General features: G+C 36.1%; 1 protein-coding gene across 1 annotated transcript in view; it reads right to left on the reverse strand.

The window, feature by feature from the left end:
• LOC104084095 (growth arrest-specific protein 2-like) overlaps positions 1–19,369 on the reverse strand; it is a gene marked incomplete at its 5' end in the record, with an annotated part of 43,993 nt that extends 24,624 nt beyond the window's left edge. Inside the window, 2 exons of the mRNA XM_009587815.1 lie at positions 15,758–15,865; positions 19,194–19,369. Of these exons, the coding sequence (XP_009586110.1) occupies positions 15,758–15,865; positions 19,194–19,369 (284 nt within the window). The remainder of the gene's footprint in view (positions 1–15,757; positions 15,866–19,193) is intronic.
• Positions 19,370–22,815: the final 3,446 nt, after the last annotated feature.

Consider the following 22,815-nt stretch of genomic DNA (forward strand, 5'->3'; position numbering starts at 1 on the left):
GAGAGAAAAAAAAATAAAAATCAAAACATGCAATTTCACAGATTGCTCTTCAAGATGGGAATTTGGCAGGGTTAGATGACACCAAAAGGAGGGGGCTACACTCAGGTCATTTAGGCTACATTCAGTGCATTTAGATGACCAGCTTATGTGTAGATGCAGAAGGTCAGCTAGCCTGAACTTGCTTGAAGCCATAGGCATTTTGTGGAGCAGTTAGGGCAGTATGTATGTCTTTAGGGTAGGTAATGAGCTATTTCTCAGAAGGAAAATATCTAAACTTGGGAGAGTGGGGGAATAACTAAAAATCGGTGGTAAACATTGGAGACGGAGTGGTGAATTTCAAGCACCAAGAAAAGGCAGGAAAGTATTTCTGGATTTGAACTGATTTGTCTTCTCATCCTTTATCTTACAAAGTTCACCACTGCCTGTACAGCTACCAGCAAAGTACAGCACAGAATGGAAACACAGAACCACCCAGCTGACACAGGAATTACACCTGGGAGCACGTGTAAGTGTGCACATGGTAAGTGAAGCTGCAGTCTGACATGCAGTTCCAGATCAGTGTCTGCCTTACGCTTTAATCTGAACTCCAGTCATTGTTCAGTAAATCAAACCATCAGCTCAATACTACCGCTCTTTGATGTATGTTGAGCTGACATCATATAAATTTTAGTCAGAGGACTATGGTTTCACTGACAAAAGAGTGTGGCACGTGTGTGTTTGTACACACCCATGTGTAGGTGTGTACGCGCGCGCACACACACACACTCTCACATAAAATATACAAAGTACACTGTGGCCAGGTAACATGGTGTACAAAGCAGATGAGAGTTCCTAAATGCAAACATATGTATTCGGGTGGTAGGTCAACTGGTTTATAAAATATTTTCATAACATTTTTTTCCACTTCTGTATTATGACTAAAGCCAGAGAATCATGTGTTGTAAAACAAAGCTTCTTCAGGCTGGAGAATCTATTAAGCTAATTTTAGCTTTCATTCTAAAAAGACTTTGCTTTTAAAGCAGGTTTTGTTATGAGGTTAATCTGGAAAGTGGAAACTAATTGTTAGGATAAGACTGTTGGTTTTAACTTCTTACATGTTCACGGATAACCCCAAGCAGTAGCCCTAGACAGAGACAAAGCTTCAGAGATCTTCCCCTTAGACTAGCACTGCTAATGCTAAGCAGTTCTGAGAAATTCTTCCCATATTATTTTCTGCACAAAACATCTCCTAAGCAGGTACTATGAATTTTTAACAGCCAAGAAACATGAATGAATTACTCTTGTGAAGATGACAGTGTGAAAATGTAATTTCTATTTTCATGTCAACATCATTTCTCATCACCAGTATAGTCTTATTTTTGTATTGGACTCTTTACTTCAGTATTAGCAAAATGGGGATATTATATAACAATTCCTGAAGTATTAAATGTCAATATATTAATATTCACTAGAATCTGCAAAAAATTACTTGATGGCTCTAAGCCAAATGCAGCCAGACTCTTGGCTTCACAGAAGAATTCATTGACCAACCTTTGAAACAGATACAGATACATTGCCAGACCCGGATCAAACACTTGATCTCCATATTTCCTACAGCAAAGATCTCATACCACAGACACCATATTACACAGTATAAAGCTTTGAGCTTGAAGGCATCTCATCTGGCTTAACCCTCAGGCCAGTTTTTTGGACAAAATTGAAACCACAGTAGAGAAAAGACAGAGGAGTTAAAAAAGCAGTATCACAAGCCTAGTCAGTATGTTAAGGACATTTCGCAATGCTTTTCACTAGCTGAAAGAAAGAATCTGGATGCTTAGCACATTTAACAAAAGGTCTTTTCCCTACTGTTCTATACATATTCAGGTGCTCCTAACCCACTGGCAGCTTACTTATACGTACTAGCTTTTTTGTACTGATGGGATTTTCTGAAGCACTGAGATCCACAGAGGTGTGGGTTGTTTTTTTTTTTTCACTGCTTGCAAGAGAATCGAGGCTAGGTCAAGACTGAATACTTAAATTACAATATCTGATTAAAAAAAATCCAAAACAAACAAACAAGGCCCCCCCCCCCACGTACTTTGCTATTGCTTTTCCTTAGTTGGAAAATGTGTTCTAAAGTTAGGCCAGTAAGACAGTAACCCTAAGCAAATTAGCTACATTATACCTGACTCTGCAAGATAACGAAACACAATTATCAATACATGCAGACCACACTTTCACTGACTCCTTCAAAATCAGGGCTTATGCTCAGAGCTGTTTTATGTAGGACTTTCTATAGCATCTTTTGCAAACACTATATTTAATTTAAACACTCCCCCCGCTCCCCCTGCCACTCTACCAAAGCAGACTCAAGAGAAGGAGGGAGACTTGAGAACAATGTACACTTTCAGCACGAAAGCGCCATGATATCATTCTTTGGCTTGCTAATATATATACTTCGAGAGACTGGGGCAGGGAGGAGGGAAGGAAACAGAAACAGGGTTCTTTGTGCCCTTATGAAACGCCAAATGACTCCTTCTCCCTCTTGCCCCTCAGTAAATCACGGGGAAGTAGTTAAGTAACATGAACGAAGAAATTAGCACAAACAGCACAGTCATTTCTGAAAACCTGGTTTAACGAAAACGCCAGCCTGTCATTTTACCCAATTTATATGACTCTGGTTAGAAGGTTTTACACAGAATTCTGAATGCCACTGTGGTTCTTACACCTTAGACACAACAGAATATTGATATTTAAAATACATACTTTTTGCAAAGAAGGTTTTTTAGGCCATCCGGGATTATCCTTATGTTCTTTGTAATAGATGTCTGTCTCACATGTATACAGAGAAGAAGTCATAATAGTAACTATGCCTTGACATCAGGAGGTGTGTGGGGGGTGTGTGTGTTTGGGTTTTTTAGCTCAAGCTGTAAACTGGCTTGGAGTTTACTTTTAGGCATTAATTTTACTTCCCACTCGCAGATGCCATTGGCTTTCACTCCATTTTTTGTGCATTTGAACAGGGAACAGACTGGAAATACATTTGATGGAGGACAGAAAATGGACACTCTTCTAATCATGCTGAAAGAGAGAAATTGACCTTATTTACAAGTGGAAATTATAACCTGTTGGTATTTAACAGGCGGCTGTGCCAGCCAGGAACACTTAGGCAGCCCAAAATCAACATGTTGCACTTTTTAATTTTCGCTATGCTTTCCCATATACAGCAAAATTAGATTAGGCAATTAAAGATGGTGTAATCAATGTTTGGTTAGAAAAATCCACTGACATAATATGAGTTTTGCAACAAGTTTCGCGAATATCCGTTTTGGTTTCCACATTGAAAATTCTTCCTAGGACAGAAGAAGCATGTTAAAAAGCTAAACAAAACAGTTTGAAAATTTTATACTAACAAAAAGGGAAAATGGGAGTTGCTTTTGCTCACTTTATGTTTACATTTGCCTAACTAAAACATTCCACTTGTACCTTTCCTTCCCTACTTCCTTGATAAATCTCAGCCAGCTAGCAGAGTATCAGACCAGGAATACTGATAATCCTGATGGATTTATGCTGGATTTTACTTTTTCCCCCACATAAGAATCTTTTGTAGACTCACTTTTTCCATGCTTTCGATGTTGAATTTTACTGATCTATGTTGAAGTTGTATAACTTTTAAATGTGTTATTCCTTTCTTCTAATTTCAGTTCACCTGCCTGCTGGTTCTTACATCATAACACTGTGGGATCTCAGCAACATCCATCTTAATGTGTTGGACAGTGCTTACTAACCTAGAATGACAAGGAAATAGCAATAAAAGTAATTGTGGAAGACTTTGTTGTGGACTCGGGCCAGCTTATTCTCCACCTGACTTTTGAGTATCCAGGGAACCAAGTGATTCCTTTCAGTTGTGTGGGCAACCTTACCAAGGGTCAGCTTCATCCAAGCGCTACTCTTCATGACTGTTTCACTAAGATACTCCTTACTGGGATTTAAAACAAGATTTAAATACATGGAGGATGGGACCCAAACCCAAGCCAGGAAACAGAATATGAAAACATCAGTAGTTTTGTAAGACTGTCTAAAAGGGCAATACAGTTGGAAGCATTATGAATCAGGTCCTCAGCAAGTCAGTCAGGTTCCACAGAAATATTGGCTGCTTTTGTTTGGTGTTTAAAAAAAAAAAAAAAATCTTGCCTAATACAGTGAAGACAGATGAAGAAATGAAACAATACAGATCATTGTCCTGATGATCAGGTAATAAAAATAAAAAGAAGTGGCAGCAAGATAAACTTAGGAAATTTTTGACTGGGAAACTTTTTAGGTTAGAAATTTTAAAATCCTATCATATAGTTAAAAGAATTCAGTTTACTTTTCAAAACAATATTCAAATATTATGATCAACTACATTGTTTGAAACTAAGTGAAGTATATTAGTTTAACTGGTTGGGTAACAGGCTAGCTAATGGCAAGATATTTCCCAGGTCCAATATTGAAAGAGAAACCTGAGCTGTTAAAAGATTACTACAATTTTAACTTTTTTGAATGTGTTCCCTTGAAGGAAACAAGGAGCAATTTTGGCACCTGAAGCCATACTGTATATCGTATCAGTTAACCTGAGCTCAAATGTCTTCTATGGAAAGCAATGTATGAGAGCATAATGGTATCAAAGTGTTAAAAATATCTGTGTCAGTTTAAAAAATAAATTATAATAGACACTCTCAGTTTGTGACTTAGCTGGGTCATCTTTAAGTCGTCTATTAATATGCTCCACGTAAAATAACACTGGTAGAAGGGGACAAGGAAGCTGTCAGTTGCTAAGCCAAAAGGCCCCGGCCACATGTCATGTCTTTGCGCCTCCCTGCCACACCAGAACCATTTGCATCAAGCACACTTACTTAAATACATCATTGCTCTAATAGCAAGATTCCAAGTTGTGTCTGGGATCAAGGCTGAAATTCAGATGCGTAGAGATCAAGGATTATACCTTCATCTCATTCAAAAGAAAAAAGAAAAATTAAAAATTCAGGGAAAGGAAAGGTTTCAGATTGGGGGCTGCTGGGGCAGAACACAGCTGAGGTAGAAACCAGTTCCATTACACAAAGCACAGGTAGCCTAACATGTGTAAAACTTAGAGACTGAGGCACAAACCCACTTCCTTTATATTTAGACAGTCTTTGAGATTGTTAAATCTTCCTTCAAATGAGACAGAATTTATTATGGCTATGCATTTGACAAATAGTTATAAACACATCTCCTTACGAATAAATAATTTCTCTTAACTTCACAGGAACCTTATTATATTTAAGATGGTCACATGTTTAAGATGATATGAGAAAAGCCAGACTGTCAAATGCTTTAGGCGTAAATACAGCAGAGGAAGCAGCTCCTTTTCCCTATGCTGTATTGTGGTAGAGTTTAAAAGAAGATCTTAATGCAAATTAAAAAATTACTTAGTTCCTTTATAAAAGCAATCACAACTTGATAACTAACAGTAAGTGGCATGTTTAGGGCAATGGTTCTAGCTCTCTTTTGACTTTTAAAAAGTGCAAATAGGGTTGTATCCAGCTGAGCAAACAAAAGGCATATATTTGATAGCAGAACTTAAAATGATCTAATCAGTTATGATTTCAGCATGTGTTTATCTGAATGGAGTGTTAATAACGAGTAAAGTATTTCAGCATCTGTTGCCATGATTGAAATACTAACTTGATAAAATACTACAGTTTTAATGATCTGGTATGGTGAGGTTTTTTGGGTTGTTTTTTAAACCTTAAGGTAAATCCATTTCTGGCGAGTTGAAAACAAGGCGTGATAGCACAACACAAAGCAGTCTGAATCAACTGATGCTGACTTATGACTTAAGGAACAACCTATATCTAGTCTTCAGTTTAATAGTTGCTGTTTTTTGGAAAATACCCTTCAGATAAATAGTTGAGTCTGGGATCTCCAGAGTTTACTAATCTTTGCCAAAGAAAATGTTTGCTGTATTTAATACTTCCTCAGAGCAACAGATTTTTCTTGTTTTGCTCTGAATTTCAAAAATTAATGACAAAAAAAGAACAGGAGAGATGTTCCTAATCTTCCATTAAAACACGCACAACATTTTTTCAAAAGTTTTAGATCAGTTTTACAGATTAGGTCTCAATGAGATTTGCAAAACAAGATGATTTTTAAAAAAATGGTTAAAAAAGTTTTAGAAGTTTGTGTGTTCACCATTTTAAAAATCAAAATATATGGTAAAATTCATTTTCATATACAGCTATCTCTCAATGAAATAGTTCATTACTGCACGACAATCACTTCTGGACTTAAGTAAAGAAGACAATGTTGTTTTCAGAAAAGGTTACATAATGGTACTGGGTATATGTTTTAATAGAACTTCATATCCAGTTTTAATTCCAAATTCCACATTTGGAGAAGCTAGAAATTTTATCCCTTGGCTTTTGTGGGCTACCACTGACTTCAGTGTTTGTCTACCAACTTACATCTGTCTCCTTAACTTACTCTGTAGTGTTCATGTGATAATTAATAAGATTTTCATAAAGGCAAAAAGGAGGTAATTATAGCCTTTTTAATGTTCCATTGCTAAAGGAGTAAAGCTATGTAGAAAATAACTTCTGTGAAAATTCATTAATTAATGCACAAAGCACATAAGTGGATTTGAACTCAAAAATGCTACTTCTAAGGCCAAGAAGAAATTGAACAAAAACACATAAAATAAAGTCAGGCTCAAATGTTGACCTTGGCTGAGCATTTGCAATTTCTATTGATGTGAACAGCAGCCACGGAAGCGTAATTTTGGTACCATGTGAACTGGGGTAGTCATTTGCTGCAACTATTTCCATTTGTGACATACAAAGAGATCACACGTTCAAAAAGCAGAGACAGTAACTGATACAGTCTAGTCTAGGGTCTGACAGTTACGCGTGGAGAACTAGTAAAAGCTGTATTTTAATCTGTTCATGTATTTTGATCATAAACTAAATTTTATATGTGTTCAGCACAAAGAAGCTTGAATAAGCAAGTTGTTATCATGAGACCAAAATATACAATCAAATTTGAGTGCACACAACCTCAAAACCTCTTTCCTTAATTTTCTTTTACTGTAAGCAAGAACATTTACCAACCAGTTTTTTGAATGACTAAATTAGCAAATGAGTTTTAAAACATGAAGTAAAATTAACTATTAATACTGTGCTAAATTATTAACAGCAAATTACATTTCAAAGGAAAAATTTATTACATTGTAATTACAGGAAATCTAAAAATCTGCACTGGTTCAATATATCCTGAAAGTATGCTTTCTAAGCTATTGCATATATAAGACAGACCCACTAAATTATCACGTTTTTCACAGGCCTGTAGACAGGTTAATAAATAATTCAAGGGCATAACTATTACAGATAAATATCTTATTGTTTTATCCATTATCCACCAAAAAAAAAAAAATTCTTGCCTATTGCATGTATGAGACAGACCCACTAAATTATCACGTTTTTTCACAGGCCTGTATACAGGTTAATAAATAATTCAAGGGCATAACTATTACAGATAAATATCTTATTGTTTTATCCATTATCCACCAAAAAAAAAAAAATTCTTGCTAAGTACTTTTTTGGGGTTTTGAAAGAGAAATCAATTCCTATTGACTCACACAGATGCAGCTGAAGTTTTGTTTTCTTTTAAAGTTGGAACATAACATCTCAAGATAGAATCTTGAAAAATCAATGTAAAAAAAATTTAGAACAAAGAATATCTCAAATGGACAGTTTACTTTTTTAATCTAAGAGATAAATAATATAATATGCCATGTAATTCTGGAAGTTGATTAACAATCCAGTTAACCAACATAATAGAAATAGAGAGGAGTTAAGTGTTCCTCTCCACTGAAAACAACCCTGTGGGCATCAAACCTAGGTGAGATGAAACCAGGTCACAGATTCTAAAAACAATAAGAAATTTTTTAAGAGAACAAAACCCAAAAATAAAACCTCAACTTCCCCCTAGTCTCTTTAGGAAGAGTGGGCATCTCACAACCTCTGCTAGAAAAAAAACCATCCTAGTGGAACATACTGGTTGATAAATTCATTGGTATGCAAGTCATGAACACTCTCATTAAAATACTGTATTTCAACATGATAAAGAGGATTTGGAAATAGAGCATTTACTGCTTTTCTACTGGTCGGAATTAGAAGGCAGCACAGAGGACAAACTCATCAATAAACACATGGGATAAAATCCTGCTGCCTTTATTTATGGTAAAAAGTACTTTACACGCATCTTGCATGTTGCCACAGAGGTGCGATGGAGCTTAACTTCAAAATAAAATATAGTAGATACAGTTTTTAGTGAACAACATGAATGCATACAAAGTGTAACTGGATGCAACAGGAAGGAAAACCATTGTTTTCACACTGATAAGAGAATGACAAAGAAATACAACACTTTAAAATGCACTTTAACTTTTTCCTGTTATTTCAGGAATGGACAGGCCAAACCACATTGTATTAAATATTTAAAAAGCCTACATACCATTTTTGTTAAATCATGGCCAATTCAGTTCTACGTAGGACCATCATTCCTGAGTGAAGATATAAAGCCCAGCTGGAAATTCCCATGTAAGCTACAAGTTCTTTAAGTACCCTAAAGCCAAAGAATACTGCAGTAGATAATCGATGTACTTTTATGCCTGAATCCCAAATGTTCAATGAGAATCTCTGATGAACAGTGCAGAAACTTTGGTTTACTGATGTCACCACATAAGCCTCACTTATTGTCATTTCTCTAGATGGTAGCATGAGTTATGTTTATAGTGGAAAAGTACACTGTACACAAAGTATATCACAACACAGAATCAGGGTTTTTTTTCTTTTTAATTAGCACTGTATACTAATTATCTAAAGCTACAGTGAAGAGTATCAACTTTAATTCACCCCATAAAACATTGCAGCATCATCCTATAAAAGATAGATGTGCTCACCTTGAACTGTGTTAAATATTATTTACATTACTGTCATACAAGACCTTTTCACCTCACCAAGGAAGAGGTTTAAATAAGAAAATGCAAAGCTTGGTGCTATCCTCCTTAAAGAGCAACACCACAAATAGCTGCATCTCCTGTTCTAATGCATCAGGCTTACTAGTTCCAAACTGCAAGCATTAACTGCTCTCTCATCTTTAACGTGAAATGTATTAATGTCTAGGAAGTGTAAAATGGATTCTTACAAAATTATTAATCTATGAAACAGAACCACAACAAGAAAATAACTGAACAAAAAAGGAAATACTTTTCCCATTAACACTTTCAATATAACCTTCTGGGACCCACTCTGTAGTTCTCAATAATAAACTATAAAGGCTTTTTCATTTTGCAAAGTAATTTTTGTCTGTAGACTAATGATGGAGTGGATTAGCAGTCTATGTGTGCTCTTGCAGATGCTGATCCAGTACCTTTCATATAAAAGGAGTCAGAGGAGCAGGAAAAAAAAAAGGGGGCGGGGGGGAAGTGGGGCAAACAGGAGCAGACTTACAGAATTTGGTCTATTTTTGTATTCTCAGCATTCTAAGGAAAAAAAAAAGCCTGAAATAATAAGATCTATAATACATATTTATCTAGCTTCGTTACTCATCTTTATTTACCTTTAAAGTATTGAGAAATTTTTTGTGTAATTAGTTACCACACAGAAAACCACATTGCTGATACTGGCGTGCAGGGCGATTTTACCCTGGCACATACCTGCCAGAGAGGAAACTGGCACCCAGGGAGGTCTCGCTTTGCCATCTTCAGCTCTTGCAGGCACTGGCTGCATTAAGTGCGCACCAAGCCTGAATCACATTGCTAAGAAAGTCAGTTGAATATTTGGCTGGTGCTTTCAAAGATATTACACGTATAGCTTCAGAATACCCTACCCTGGTCTCCTGTTCTGAGCCACCTCCTGAGGGAGATTTCTCTTTCCACTGAATACAGGGAACCTTATATTGTTATAACTTCGACTCTGGGAGCCTAAATTATAAAGACCTTGGCAGGAAATTACTGCAGGTGCATTAGTCATTGCAAGAAGTAGAACGTGACACTTCTTGAAGACGCATTATATCTTAGAAAAGCACAATATGATTTGCTAAAGATTTTTTCAAACATCCAAGTGGAGTTCTCATTGAGCAATATTGCATAGAGGGAGACACTGGGAATTAAAGACAGCACAATATTTAATTGTCTACAGAAGGAGTTCACTAAGGCAAACAGGTCTAAGTTAGTGAGAAAAACTGCTAAGCTATTACACAGCCTGTCAGTTCCACTGAATCAGAGTATTGCACTGGAGATACATTCTGTCAAAACATTTTCAACCAAGACTAATGAGAATACCATTTGAGTGAAAGTAAAAAGGAGTAACTCCATCACTTTTCCATTAAATTAGCAGCTAAGAATTTGACTTACACAGCTTTTTTCTAAAGAAGTTTACAATGAATCCTTTAAAGCATTTTTGCTCACAATATGTATTCCAAACTATCCCCAACACATGCAAGTTCTAGACACTAAATTAACATGAATGGCCACGCAAAAGCAGCATGTTGAGGAAAAAATACAGGAAATTAAATTAAGAGGGGGAAAAAAAAATTATTTAATTTCTACTACTTTATGGGTTTGACTAACCCTCAGTGAAAGTCTGTCAACCATTTAACTAGAAATGTCAAGTCTTCTTCACAGAACCAGACAGTGGAACTGTAACTGCTCGCGTTCAGTGCAAACACAGCATCGTCAAGTACGCTGCAAACAGAGATGTCTGGCCTTCTGCTCCATGAAGGCTGCTAGGCCTGAACAAGAAAGGCTCAAGGCAGGAAGGGGAAAAAAAAAAAAAAAAAAAAAAAGAAAAAAAGGGAGAAGCAGGAGAGAAAGTGTAACTGTGAGAACAAGCAAGCAAGTTGGGGGAGAGCAAGGGTCTGCCTAATGTCACTCAACAGATTAATGGCAGAGTAAAGAAGAAAAGAGATTTCCTGACCGCCCGTCCTATAGGCAGCACTGGACTGCTGTCACCCCACTGACACATGTTCAGTATCACTGTTTGTCCAAGAGCTTTTGAATCTTGTGGACTAAATTTTACCAGTCCTTTAAGGATTTTTAAAACAAAAACCAAAACCGAAACCTGAGAAGGTTGAGAAGAATTCCACCTTCACTAGCACAAGTAGAACTGAAATGTGCCAACTACTCTGTGAGCGTAAAGCAGTTGGAGAGGAATTGGCAGATAGTAAAAGTGTCCAGCCACCCACTGCTGGAAGGTCTCCAAAAAAACCTTCTATCTGGGACATAAATTAGGGTTGGACTTTAGACATGCCTTTCCCTGAGTCTTTTGCAGTCTAGCATTGAGAATTAGTATGTTTGTCTATAAGCATGAGGAGGCTGAGATTAGAAGCCCAAAAAGGAGGCCAATGACTATCACTGTCCGGTGGCCCTAGATGTGTTTTCAGAATTCATTCGCAAGATGACTCCCAGGCATCCCGCTACATCTCCTTTGGAGTTAGTTCAATTAAAACTCCTGGTCTGCCTATGTTTTTGACATTTTAAACATCCCTGAAAGGTATTTGATATGGATAAAGCTCTAGGGAAGGAATTTCAGTGCTAAAAAGGTAAACTATTTTGTAGACTAGAAGTGAATGGGCCTGAGAAAAGCAGAAAAACTGTAAAAATCCTTGGAATAAGGAAGACAATAAAAGCCAGGTAAATGATGCTGAAGAAAAACCAAAACACAGAAGCACACCAAGCAAACACTATGAGTACGATTTATGTACTTGGATTGGAAAAGCAGAACAAGACATTTGAGTCTTGAGAACTGTATAATCAATCTGCTTTCCATTTTTACTTACTTCCAGTTCTTAGATGGTATATCATCCTTACCTGGATGGTTTGGAGTAAAGCATGCTTCCGTATTTATACACGAGTACATTTTTCTCACCAGGAAGAGGCAATAGCGTACACCAGACTGTCTGCAGAGTGATTTTTATATATATACACATATATATTACACACACATATACACACACATATTTTGGTAGTGAATCCCAAAACAAAGTTTCTACACAGGTGCTGTAGCAGGCAAATAATGCCTTTAATTTCCTGGGATTCAGAGGAAGCTAGTATTAAACAAACATTTTATTATTACTATAGCAAAATAATGCTAAGTGACATTAATGATTAAAAGTATAAGAGCAATCACATGCCTATCATCTGGTCTGCAAGGTAGAGAACACCTATAAGTTATAGGAAAAATGATAGGCTTTAAGGCCAGGACCCATTATATCATCTAATCTGACTCCAGCTGCACAAAGAAATCATTTTTCCATTGTGCAGAACCCAACAATTTGAATGTTATTATGGGTATGGACCAACAGGACAGATCTTTCTGAGAGAAGCTTGCTAGTATGTGGAAAGTGTACATTCTTATGCATATACAATGTAATAAACACAAGATAACCTGAAATAAGAATATTTGCCACTGAAATTGTTAAAAAAAACTACCTTTTTTTTTTAAGGCCTGACTGACATTTCTTACTATAAAAATCTCTATTAAGCCAAATAACTCCTTTACTGCCTTCTGCAAGAAATAAGCACTTCAAACTCTGTGCCTTTTTTCCAAGTTATAAAACATGCATTTGTGCAAGGTAAGTTTTCACGACTTGTTATTCTTTATTTTTAAAAATAGGCTTATTAATTCAGTTCTGCTTTGAAAGACAAAGGCTTGTTCCCTAAACCACTTCATTGCATAACGGTAGGATCTACGAGTGAATAGGCAAATAATTGATGTGTATGGCACACATATGGAGATCACACTAATTGTAAACCAATGTTTCAGTTTTAAATAAGCTAGCCATTTAATTTACTTCAAGTTATTAACACAATCCATTATTGTAAAACATGTCTTCCATCATTTTTCTGTAAGTGGAATTTAGACTCTTTCATTCCTATATGGCAGGAAGGAAAAAGAATTCACGAGCAGATAAATTTTTATTGAAAATAGATTTTTAGCATCTAGCCAGCGCAGCATTATGGTAATCATGTTCAGTTTATGCATTACAGAACTACTTATGTGTAAAGAACTACTTTTGTGACACACATTTTTATCAGCAGACTTAAGGGACTTAACATTTTCATGGATTTTCATCATTTCCATTACTTCATGGATTCCCATAGCTTATTTTCATCTCAAATATAAACATTTTTCCATGTTGAAAAAAAAAAAAAAAAATCTTTATTCAAGTAATTTTAATGGGACCATTACCTTAAGAAGTTACTACGACACAAGAGAAATTCTGAAGGACTGTCCCCCCTGCATTTTGCTACATATTCCAAAGGTTTTTTTCCTTAAAATTGCTTTAAATTGACATGTGTAATTTTTGGTGTGATATTTTGCATTAATTCTATGTTCTGCCAGGTTTTATTTTTCTTTGCTGTTCCTTTTTCACTTGTTTCATATCCAGATATAAATTAACAAAAAGAGGGACTTGGACACTTCCTCTTTTCTCTCTCTCTTTTTTTTTTTTTTTTTTCTTTTTTTTTTTTTTAAGAGAACTTATAGAACTAGAATAAAATAGATTTGTTACGGTTATAATATTATTACATAATTTCTGAAAAAATAAAAATCTTAACCATCAATTAATAGGTGTTAACCCCACCTTAAACTTAGCTCTTGTAAAGTTTTATCACACGGCATACTTTAGCATCACTGAAACTATAGAGATTTTAAGTCCTATATAGGTTACTGGAGAAAGCTAATAGAGAAAGTAATGGGTAGACTAAGCCAACTTAAAACAATGAAACTTTCAATCTCAATTCAACTGGAGCACGTTGGGTTATAAACAATGGCATATATCTGGTTGTGTCATGCTGTATAAAGAACATAAAACATAGGAGGAACTACCTCAGCGGCATCAAATAGGGTGCCAAATATCAACAAAATTAAAAGTCAGCTATGCATTTCAAATGTGTTTTCTCACAAGCGTTCAAAGGATTTCAAAGAACGGCTAATAAATCTACTTATGTACACAATAAGAACATGTAGAATGAAGAGTAAAAACTTACTGTGATCCAGTGAAGCGTTCCAAAATGAGATTCAAACTAACCAAAACCAAAAGACAACTGACTTTTAAAACCTAGGAATATGGGCTTGCTCCCACTGAAGTTTATGGCAAGTTTCCATTAATATCAGTGTTGTAGGAATGATTTCTAATGCTGCAGTTTAATGTCTAATCTATATTACTGGTTTTTTTTGGAACAATTCAGCTTGGAATGTGGTAGCGTGATATGAAAAGGGTGTTTTGTTTGCAAACTTGGAATGAAATCTGACTTGGACTAGATTGCACAATAAGAAAAGCCAGCAAAAGGGAATTTGACACTCACCATTCTGGCAGAAAAACTTAGTTTATCAAAACTAGAAGATTAAAAATACTTTGATATTGTTATTTGAAATTAAAATCAAAAGGAAGAAAACATAAGTGTTAAACTGTGCCAGATTACCGGGATCTTTGGTTAACGAACATTACCTTCTTCAAAATTGTTAGAAGCTAGTAATAAAGCTAATACCTAAAAATACTGCAGAATTAAAAAAAAGTCTCACTGGCTATGAAACAGAAAAGCTATTAATCCTTTATACTAGCATGTTAAATCTCTAACTATCTGTGACAAATCCTGTATTTCTTCTTCCTTCTGAGCTATTACTGAATTAATTGGTAGTTCTCAATCCCTATTCAGCACAGAACTTAAACATGTTCTCAACCTTATACACATGAGGAAACCTAAATCCTTATCTAAATTTGACTTCGTTGTAAGCTAACCGTAAGTTTATGACTGCGCAAGTACTCTGGTGTTTTGTTGAACTAGGAACTTGACTTCTACAGACGGGAAGGAGTCCCTCTGACTTCTTTTGTTCTCACAACTGCTAAATCCTCAGTTTTATCAGGTCACAGTTGTATGCCTTTAGCAAAATAGGAATAACAGTTATTTGAGAGCAAGAGCTATCATTTTGTCAAGTCATTACTCAAGGATAATACACGTGGAGAGGAAAATGGAAAGAAGCATAGCATGAATCAGATTCTTAACCTACTACTACAGAATAATTAGCATATTTTCATTATTAGTACCATAAGCATATATAGAGAAGATTAAGAGGATCAAAATTAAGTTTGGATAGTGTATTTGTGCTAAATTCAGCCAGATACCAATGCTAGCAAATATTTATATTAAAAATTAACTTTGTGCTCTGGGAGATAATACACTACATACGAAGTCTGAAATACAACACTGGGTTTGGAAATATCTGTTAATCAAATGAAGTACTATGGACATTAACGTTTTGCTCACCCTAATTTAGCAATATGTTTTAGTCATGACTTGGCAATTCAATGATCATAAAGTCTTTGATCTGTTTCCTGACCTGTCAAATACTATCAGTCAAAGCAAAGTGGGAGAATGGCCGTTTCAATGAAGTGGATGTTCTTTCAGACCAAACCGAGAGGAAGTCATCATCTCTGTTTGTGAAGACTTTTGGCTGCCATTGATCAAAGACAGACCAAATTCAATGACCTAAAGTTAGAAGGATCTACCACATGCTAATAATTCCTTGGGTCAGTTAAGCCACTGTAGTTTATTTATTCCCCAACAGCATCATAAAAATGAGTCAGTGCTGGTTAGTAAGAAAATATTTTCTCCTGTTAATCAGTGATATCATCTGCAAAGGGGAAGGTAGCAGATATTAGCAATTCACTACAAAATAAAAAATAAAACCTTTACCCTAATAAAGAGGATCTTCTCTCCAACTCTGTATCTTCCTTGTGAAAGACGCTCCACACAGAACTTATTAGGGCATTTACAAGGTGGATCTTCAGAAATGTGTTTAACCTGAAAAACACGGAAGCTATTAACAGAAACTGTTTGAAACAGCACATGTAGCAAAACATTCAAGAAGACATTTGCCATAAGACGATATCTCTAATCTAAGCCTTCACTGATGATATTTTCTTAGTTTTTCTTAATTTTCTTAGTATTTCTGTAATCCCAGACTATAGCGCTTCCATTATCAAGAATGATTTTACAGCTGTGATGAGGTAAAAATAGAGATGAGTGTCACACAGTTCAACATAAAATTTGCACTGTTTAACTGAAGTCAAACAGTTTGTTAATTTGAGTTCAGCATCAAACTTTTGTAGATGTGTTATCAGTATTTTATGGTGAATCAGCTCAACTGTCGAAGTGCTAATACAGCTGACAGGCAAAATGAAGATGTCATAATGATGTATTTTTCCCTTCTAAATAAATATAATAAATACAGAAGCATCTTGCTTATGAATAAAAGGCCCTGCCCAATACCTTCACTTGGCACTTTCAAGTAGTGCACTTACACCTTAAAAAAAGTATACAGAGAATACTGTGACATAATCACAAATCCATGCCAAGATGCTCCCCAGTATTGCTAACTACACTTTGATGATCTCCACCTTAGGGCATTAGTGCAATCAAGCGTAATTTAAAGGGGCCTCAAGAGTACTCTACTTTATCATTGCCAACAATAAGGGCTGAGAAAATACAGATGAAAACTACTTTCCTGCTTTTTATCAGCTGCATCAGCTTGACTTCAGCCTCTTGTGAAAAGTTGGCTTTGCATGTGCTACCAAAGTCATTAATGTTTAGTAAAAGTATATTTTGTACTCTTCAGTGATCTTAAAAGTAGCACAGCCATCAAGGCCAAAAGAGCAGATCTGGTTGAGAAACTGTTATTTGACATTCAAATCGCACTACTGCGTCGGAACAGCAATAACAAGTGCAGCATTTTCATATACATCCAAGTTTCCTTGGATGAATGCTGACCTAGTATGTCAGTATCAAACAATGCAAAATGCCAGAGGAACTTCCTAGAGGTTTTGTCCACTTCAAATAATATTCCAAAGACCTTTTCAAATCCAGTTTCCAAACCAAGGCCTGTAAAAACAGCCTGAGGTCTGGGAAAGAATATTCTCAAAATAGGTAACAAATTAAAGTCTTAAGCTGTTTCAGGGAAAAAAAAAAAATCAGGGCAAAACTATGGCACTCTGATAGGTATTTTGGTTATCTTCAAACAGGAAAGGCTTCTGAAGTACAACAAATGTCTTTCAGATCTGCTTTTAGAATAAAGTTATAATATGTTAAATAAACCGGAAAGAAATTAAAAGTTAACCAGTTATTGTTTCCGTACTAGAATGGAGAGCAAAACTGCTTTTGAAGCTAGCCCTGTTGTCCGATTTAAAGGCTTTCCAATTATTTTTGAAATTGTTCAATGTTGCTATCTGAGTAACTTCATTACTTTGTGGAACAATTTTTTTATAATTATTCTTAGTTTTTTTTTTAATCAGGGCATGATATTTTTGTGAAAAAAATTCATTTTAAAATAACACTTAGCAGAGGAACTCTACACATATTTTACACACAAAAAAGTATTTCTCAAGTATCAGATGATCTGTCCTCAGTTTGAATGTACAATCACTGAATTATTTTAAGATTAATTATTCCAGTGATTATCAACAAAAGGGTGAGTATTAGCCTCCATTTCTGGAGAATCAAACTATTTAGATACTCAGTGTACAACAGGAATAACTTATATGAAGTCAGTGGTCGATGACTTAAATCCAAGTGCAGGGTGCTGAGGATGCAAAAGGTGCATTCCTTTATCTCTTGGAACGTGGTACCAAGACTGGGGTTGTGCTTAGAGGACTATTTGGTAATGGCCCTCTGAATGCCGCCCGATAATCAAGGATTTCTGACATAATATCCTATGGCAGTTATCACCTCTGGAGACGCTCTTGAAATTTGAAGCTGAAAATGGATAGTGCGAACTATGCTGCATCTACCAGGGTTCATCTAAGCAAGCAAAAACCCAGAGTAGCCGGACCTAACAGGTTCAAGGTTATTTTGAACTGTGTAAGCAAAATAGAGCCATCTTAGGCCTGCGGAGAACAAAAGCCAACAGATTTATACTGGTGTAAAACAGAGGATAATGAGACCTTCACTGCTGATCCTGCTGTTGAGGCTGCCATTACCTTACTATCCCGAAGGACATAAAAGTATTATTGAGTGGAATTTGGAAATCAAATTAGGAAGCAGAAGGAAGAATTATATCCTATTTTATTTTGTGTCTGGACTATATGAGCACTGCTGCTATTTTATGGTGTGAGCGTCTGGGGCAGTGCAGGTCAGGAATCTAGCTGGATGAATTCCATCCTGTTTCTATCCCTACTGCTTTCTAAATTAAAGAAGGTGGTTGGAGACAACCTTCATACTCTCTGTTCTGTTCCTACAAGATATGCAGTCACCACCCTCCTTCTACACATAACTGTTCTTTCTCAATTCTGTTGAAACATAAGTGAGTGCTTTTGCAAAGTTAAGGAAGAAATACAAAATGTAAAAAAACGTTAAATGTAATTATTTGCATCAAATAGTATGAAGTATTTCAATAAAATGAACAAACATTATATTCCATCTGCTCTTTGTAACAAAAAAGTGGCACACAGATTTTTCAAGAAGTGCTTTGTAACTCCCAGGTGGCACATCTACCTTGTAATATAGCAGTTACTATAGTAACTGCTTCTTTTTATAGAATATATTTGTACTTTTCAAGTTTAACCTCTTCATGGTCTCAAAATGTGTCCTTTTCATCTGATTCCAGCTGTTTCAAATGAACCCCTCTAGGATTTGCAACAGAGAAATAGCACTACAGTATAGTGCAAAGAGTTTAACGAAATTCAAAGCAAGATACTTTTTTTCTAACAATGATAAACCACATGATAAACATGCAGAACAGCAGCATAAAAATTAGGCTGAGATAACTTAGAAGTGTTTGTTAACAATCTGTACAAGTCAATATGGGCCAAATCTCCTAGTCCTGACTCAGTCCTTTCTCAGACAAAACGCCAAGTGGGAGTTGATGAATAAGAAGTGAACAGAAAAAGAAAACAGAGTAATAAGATGGGAACTTGGCCCTAAACACAAAGCTAGGCTAAACTGCAGATCTCCTACACAGTGCGACATTTTTTCCAAACTTCAGGCATAAATAATTGTGGTCAAAAATAAATTAACTCTATCAGTCTGCAAATCTTTAAAATACAGTGAGATGTTAAACTCGGGCTTCTGTATGCTTTGCAAGTTAAGTGCATACCAGAACGGGTCAGATAAGAAGAAGCTTCCTCCCACAACTTACAGCATCATCCAACAGTTTCCCTGTGCTCTTTTTCCCAGGAGACTTTGTTGGTGACGGTGAAGGAGATGGAAGGGGGGCTGAAAGTGTTTCCTCTTGTTCAATCTCTTTTTCCAACTTTATTAATCCAGGAGGCTCCACCCCAAACCTTTTGGAAACATGCAAACAAATTACTAGTCCTTATAAAGTATTTTAAAACAAATCAGTGGAAAGAATTTATACTTTCTGTATTGCACTACTGTGCAATAATAGAATGCTACATACATTAGTAAACACATAAAAAAATATATCAACCATTAATGCCATCATTCCAAATTAATACAAAAAAAAATTTAGATGGAATCTCTCAGTTGAACAATTTACAGGAAATACAGGTTTTTTTCAACTTCTCTATCTCATAACATACATGTTGGCGAATGATTAATTTATGAACAACACTAGGCCTCAAAAATTGCTATACCATGCAGGGCAGATTCAAGTTCAGTACATTAGCTTCCCCGCCCCCCCCCCCAAACAACATCCTAGCAAATTACTTGACAACTTGTATTTTGTGTTAATATTTTCCAAAGAAATGCAGATGAAAAGGGATTAAAGGTTATCCCCACCTCAACTATTGCACTGAATTTATAGATAAATTTGAGACATGGCCAATATTTTTCTGAAGTGGCTAATGCTTTTTCTAACCTATTTTTGACAGCCAATCTTCAGCTCTCTGTTTACAGTGGCAAAACAGTTGTAGCTCCAACTAAAACAAAATACTTGCAACTTTGGCATGGAGCATCTCAAACATAGCACTTGGAGAGCGAGGCTCTTTAAAACAATGCCTGCTTTTGAAAGCTTTATGGCAAGTGATTAAGTCAGTATCTCACAGCAAGCAGCAGAGCTTGGACAGATGTCAGAAGTCTAAAAGCCCATCCTATTTTCCTGATCACTAATAATTCCCCTCTGTTTTTTTTAATCGCCAACACTGAACAAAACCCAGAAAAATAGGAAGATTTCCTTTTTCAGAGAAGGACTTCAGCTTGAAAAAGTTATCATGCCAGGTAGGCTTCTCATAGCAAACTACTTGCATAAATGAAACCATATTTTCTTCTGTAGTACAAAAGTCCATAGCCCAGATGCAGAGCTATGCTGACTTATCTAGGTAAGGATCTGGATGGTAAAATATTGAGCAGTAAGAAACATATTATGAAAATCTAAGCTAAATACCATAATAATATTAAAAGTGTACAGAGAAAGGGCATAAGCGCATATACTGTCTTCTGTATTTTTATGGTATCTTTTAACTTAGTCACACTACTGCCTAGTAAATTAATATAAAGAAAACCAAGAACCAAATCTGTGCTTGTATTGGCTTCTAACTGGTGCAGTTTGCCTAATGAGAAGCCAGCCAACATTGAAGCAAGCACTTATATACAATCCATTTACTTCCTGTCTGTCTGCAGATGCCGACAGGCTGTAAATCATTAAATTCCCACTGGGCTCTAAGCCTACACCTGCATGCAGCCTTACTCATCAAATAAAACTCTTCCACTCTAAGCAATGCTGCTTCTTTGCTTCTACCGCTTTTCATAATCTCCAATTTTTGTCATTGTGACAGACTTTTAAAGTTCCCTGTATTTCTAGTGTTCTGAATTCCTCTGGTGGTAAGTTGAAAAAACAAAACAAAAATGAAGAAACAAACAGACACACATTTTTTTCCACATACTGTATCAACCTGAAGCAAAGTTGCTGGAAAGCTGAAATGGTAAAACCCACATTTTTTCTGGGAGGGGTAGAGGTGCAAATTCTGGTCTGGAAGGTATGCTGAGAATTTCCTTTTCTGCTCTTTTCTAGCCTGCCTTCTCATAACTACAAATGAAGCAGCATTGGACTGTAACGTGATCTCCAATAGACTTCTTAGAGCACCACTTCCCATTTTTACCAAGGAAAATTGAATACAATACCAGAAAGATTTTGAAATTGCTCAACAGTAATTTCAAAAGACCTGTGGTGGTTATTTAACCCCCCAGAGTTTAATAGTTAGCCAAGAACTTCATTCTTTCTGCAGAAAAGATAATTTAGCTGTTTTCCATCGTATAAACTCTCTTTAAACACACAGACAGCACATATACATCTATTTGCAAATAATTACATTCTCCATGAAGTCTTGATTGCAAAGATTACTCAGATTATGCAGAGATAGATTCTGCTTTCACATCACTTGAGCTTAAATGATTCACTCATGACTTTAAAATACTTCAGGAGACTGTTGGACCTGTGCAACCCACTGCAATAGCCTTGTGTATTGTCAACGCTGAGTTTCATCTGGTAGGACACTTCCCTCTCTCATAGATGTTCTCATTTTACCCATATGATATCTGCCGGTGCACACAATGGCCCATTTTAGCTACTGAAATTTCACAAATTACCTCAGAATTTTCTTTTCAATAAACTACTGAAATCCAGGATAGTTTATCAGACTACTCTATTTTTATTAGTACCTGGGCTTTGAACTGCCACTCTTTGAGCCAAGTGGTCACACCAGTTTTCCACTCACTATGTAGTCCATCCATCCAGTCCATCTCTCTCTAATTTGGCTAAAAGAACACTATGAGAGAATACGCTAAAAGCATTGCTAAAGCATAGGTAAATTATCAGCTCTCTCCCCTCATCCACAGAGTAATCTGTTGCATGGGTTCAAGTTTAGCAGAACAGAGCCCAGTTCTGTCTCCTCCTCAAACAATCCGCATTCCTCACTATGTAGTCCATCCATCCAGTCCATCTCTCTCTAATTTGGCTAAAAGAACACTATGAGAGAATACGCTAAAAGCATTGCTAAAGCATAGGTAAATTATCAGCTCTCTCCCCTCATCCACAGAGTAATCTGTTGCATGGGTTCAAGTTTAGCAGAACAGAGCCCAGTTCTGTCTCCTCCTCAAACAATCCGCATTCCTAGCCTAGGTTGACCTATGGGAGTGTAGACCCTGAAGACTAACAGTAATCTAGTTGGGCAAAGTGTGCTAAGAGCTGGCTCCTTGTGATGAATAAGCCACTTTGAACATATCTTTCTGCTTCTAAAACAGAAAAGGAAGAGAAAAGTAAGAAGTTATTCAGTGTCTCTTACTCTTCTCATTCGTTAAAAACATACTGAGGCACCTTTTCAAAGATCTCTGCAGCTCCTGTTCTGGAAAGCAGATCCCTACAACTGTCAACAGACCCAGTTTGCTTTACAAAGCAAGCATACATCTGACTTCTCTCCTGCTTAAAACAGCACAACAACGACGTCAGTTTAATGTGCTCTTTCCTACGCTTAGTGGAGGCAACTATTCTCCTTTTCCATACAGTTCTAGTTTACCACAGCTCAGGCAAAACTGGCATCACATATTTGCTTTTCAATTTTATTAACCTGATGTTCCCCTTCAACAGTTTTGTGCACTTTGGAATCTTACAAGATTATAAATGGGGTTTTGGTTGTTTTTGAAGAGATATTAGAGCAGGAACAAGCAGACAGACGTATGTTATTTGACCCCTAAACTATAAACAAAAACAAAATACAGTAACATAAATATAATATATAAAATACATTAATGATATACGGTAATATACATGTATTATAAATAAAAAATAAAATAAAAATATTTTA

This window comes from Fulmarus glacialis, unplaced genomic scaffold (assembly GCF_000690835.1).
Source record: "Fulmarus glacialis isolate BGI_N327 unplaced genomic scaffold, ASM69083v1 scaffold7331, whole genome shotgun sequence".
NCBI lineage: Eukaryota > Metazoa > Chordata > Aves > Procellariiformes > Procellariidae > Fulmarus > Fulmarus glacialis.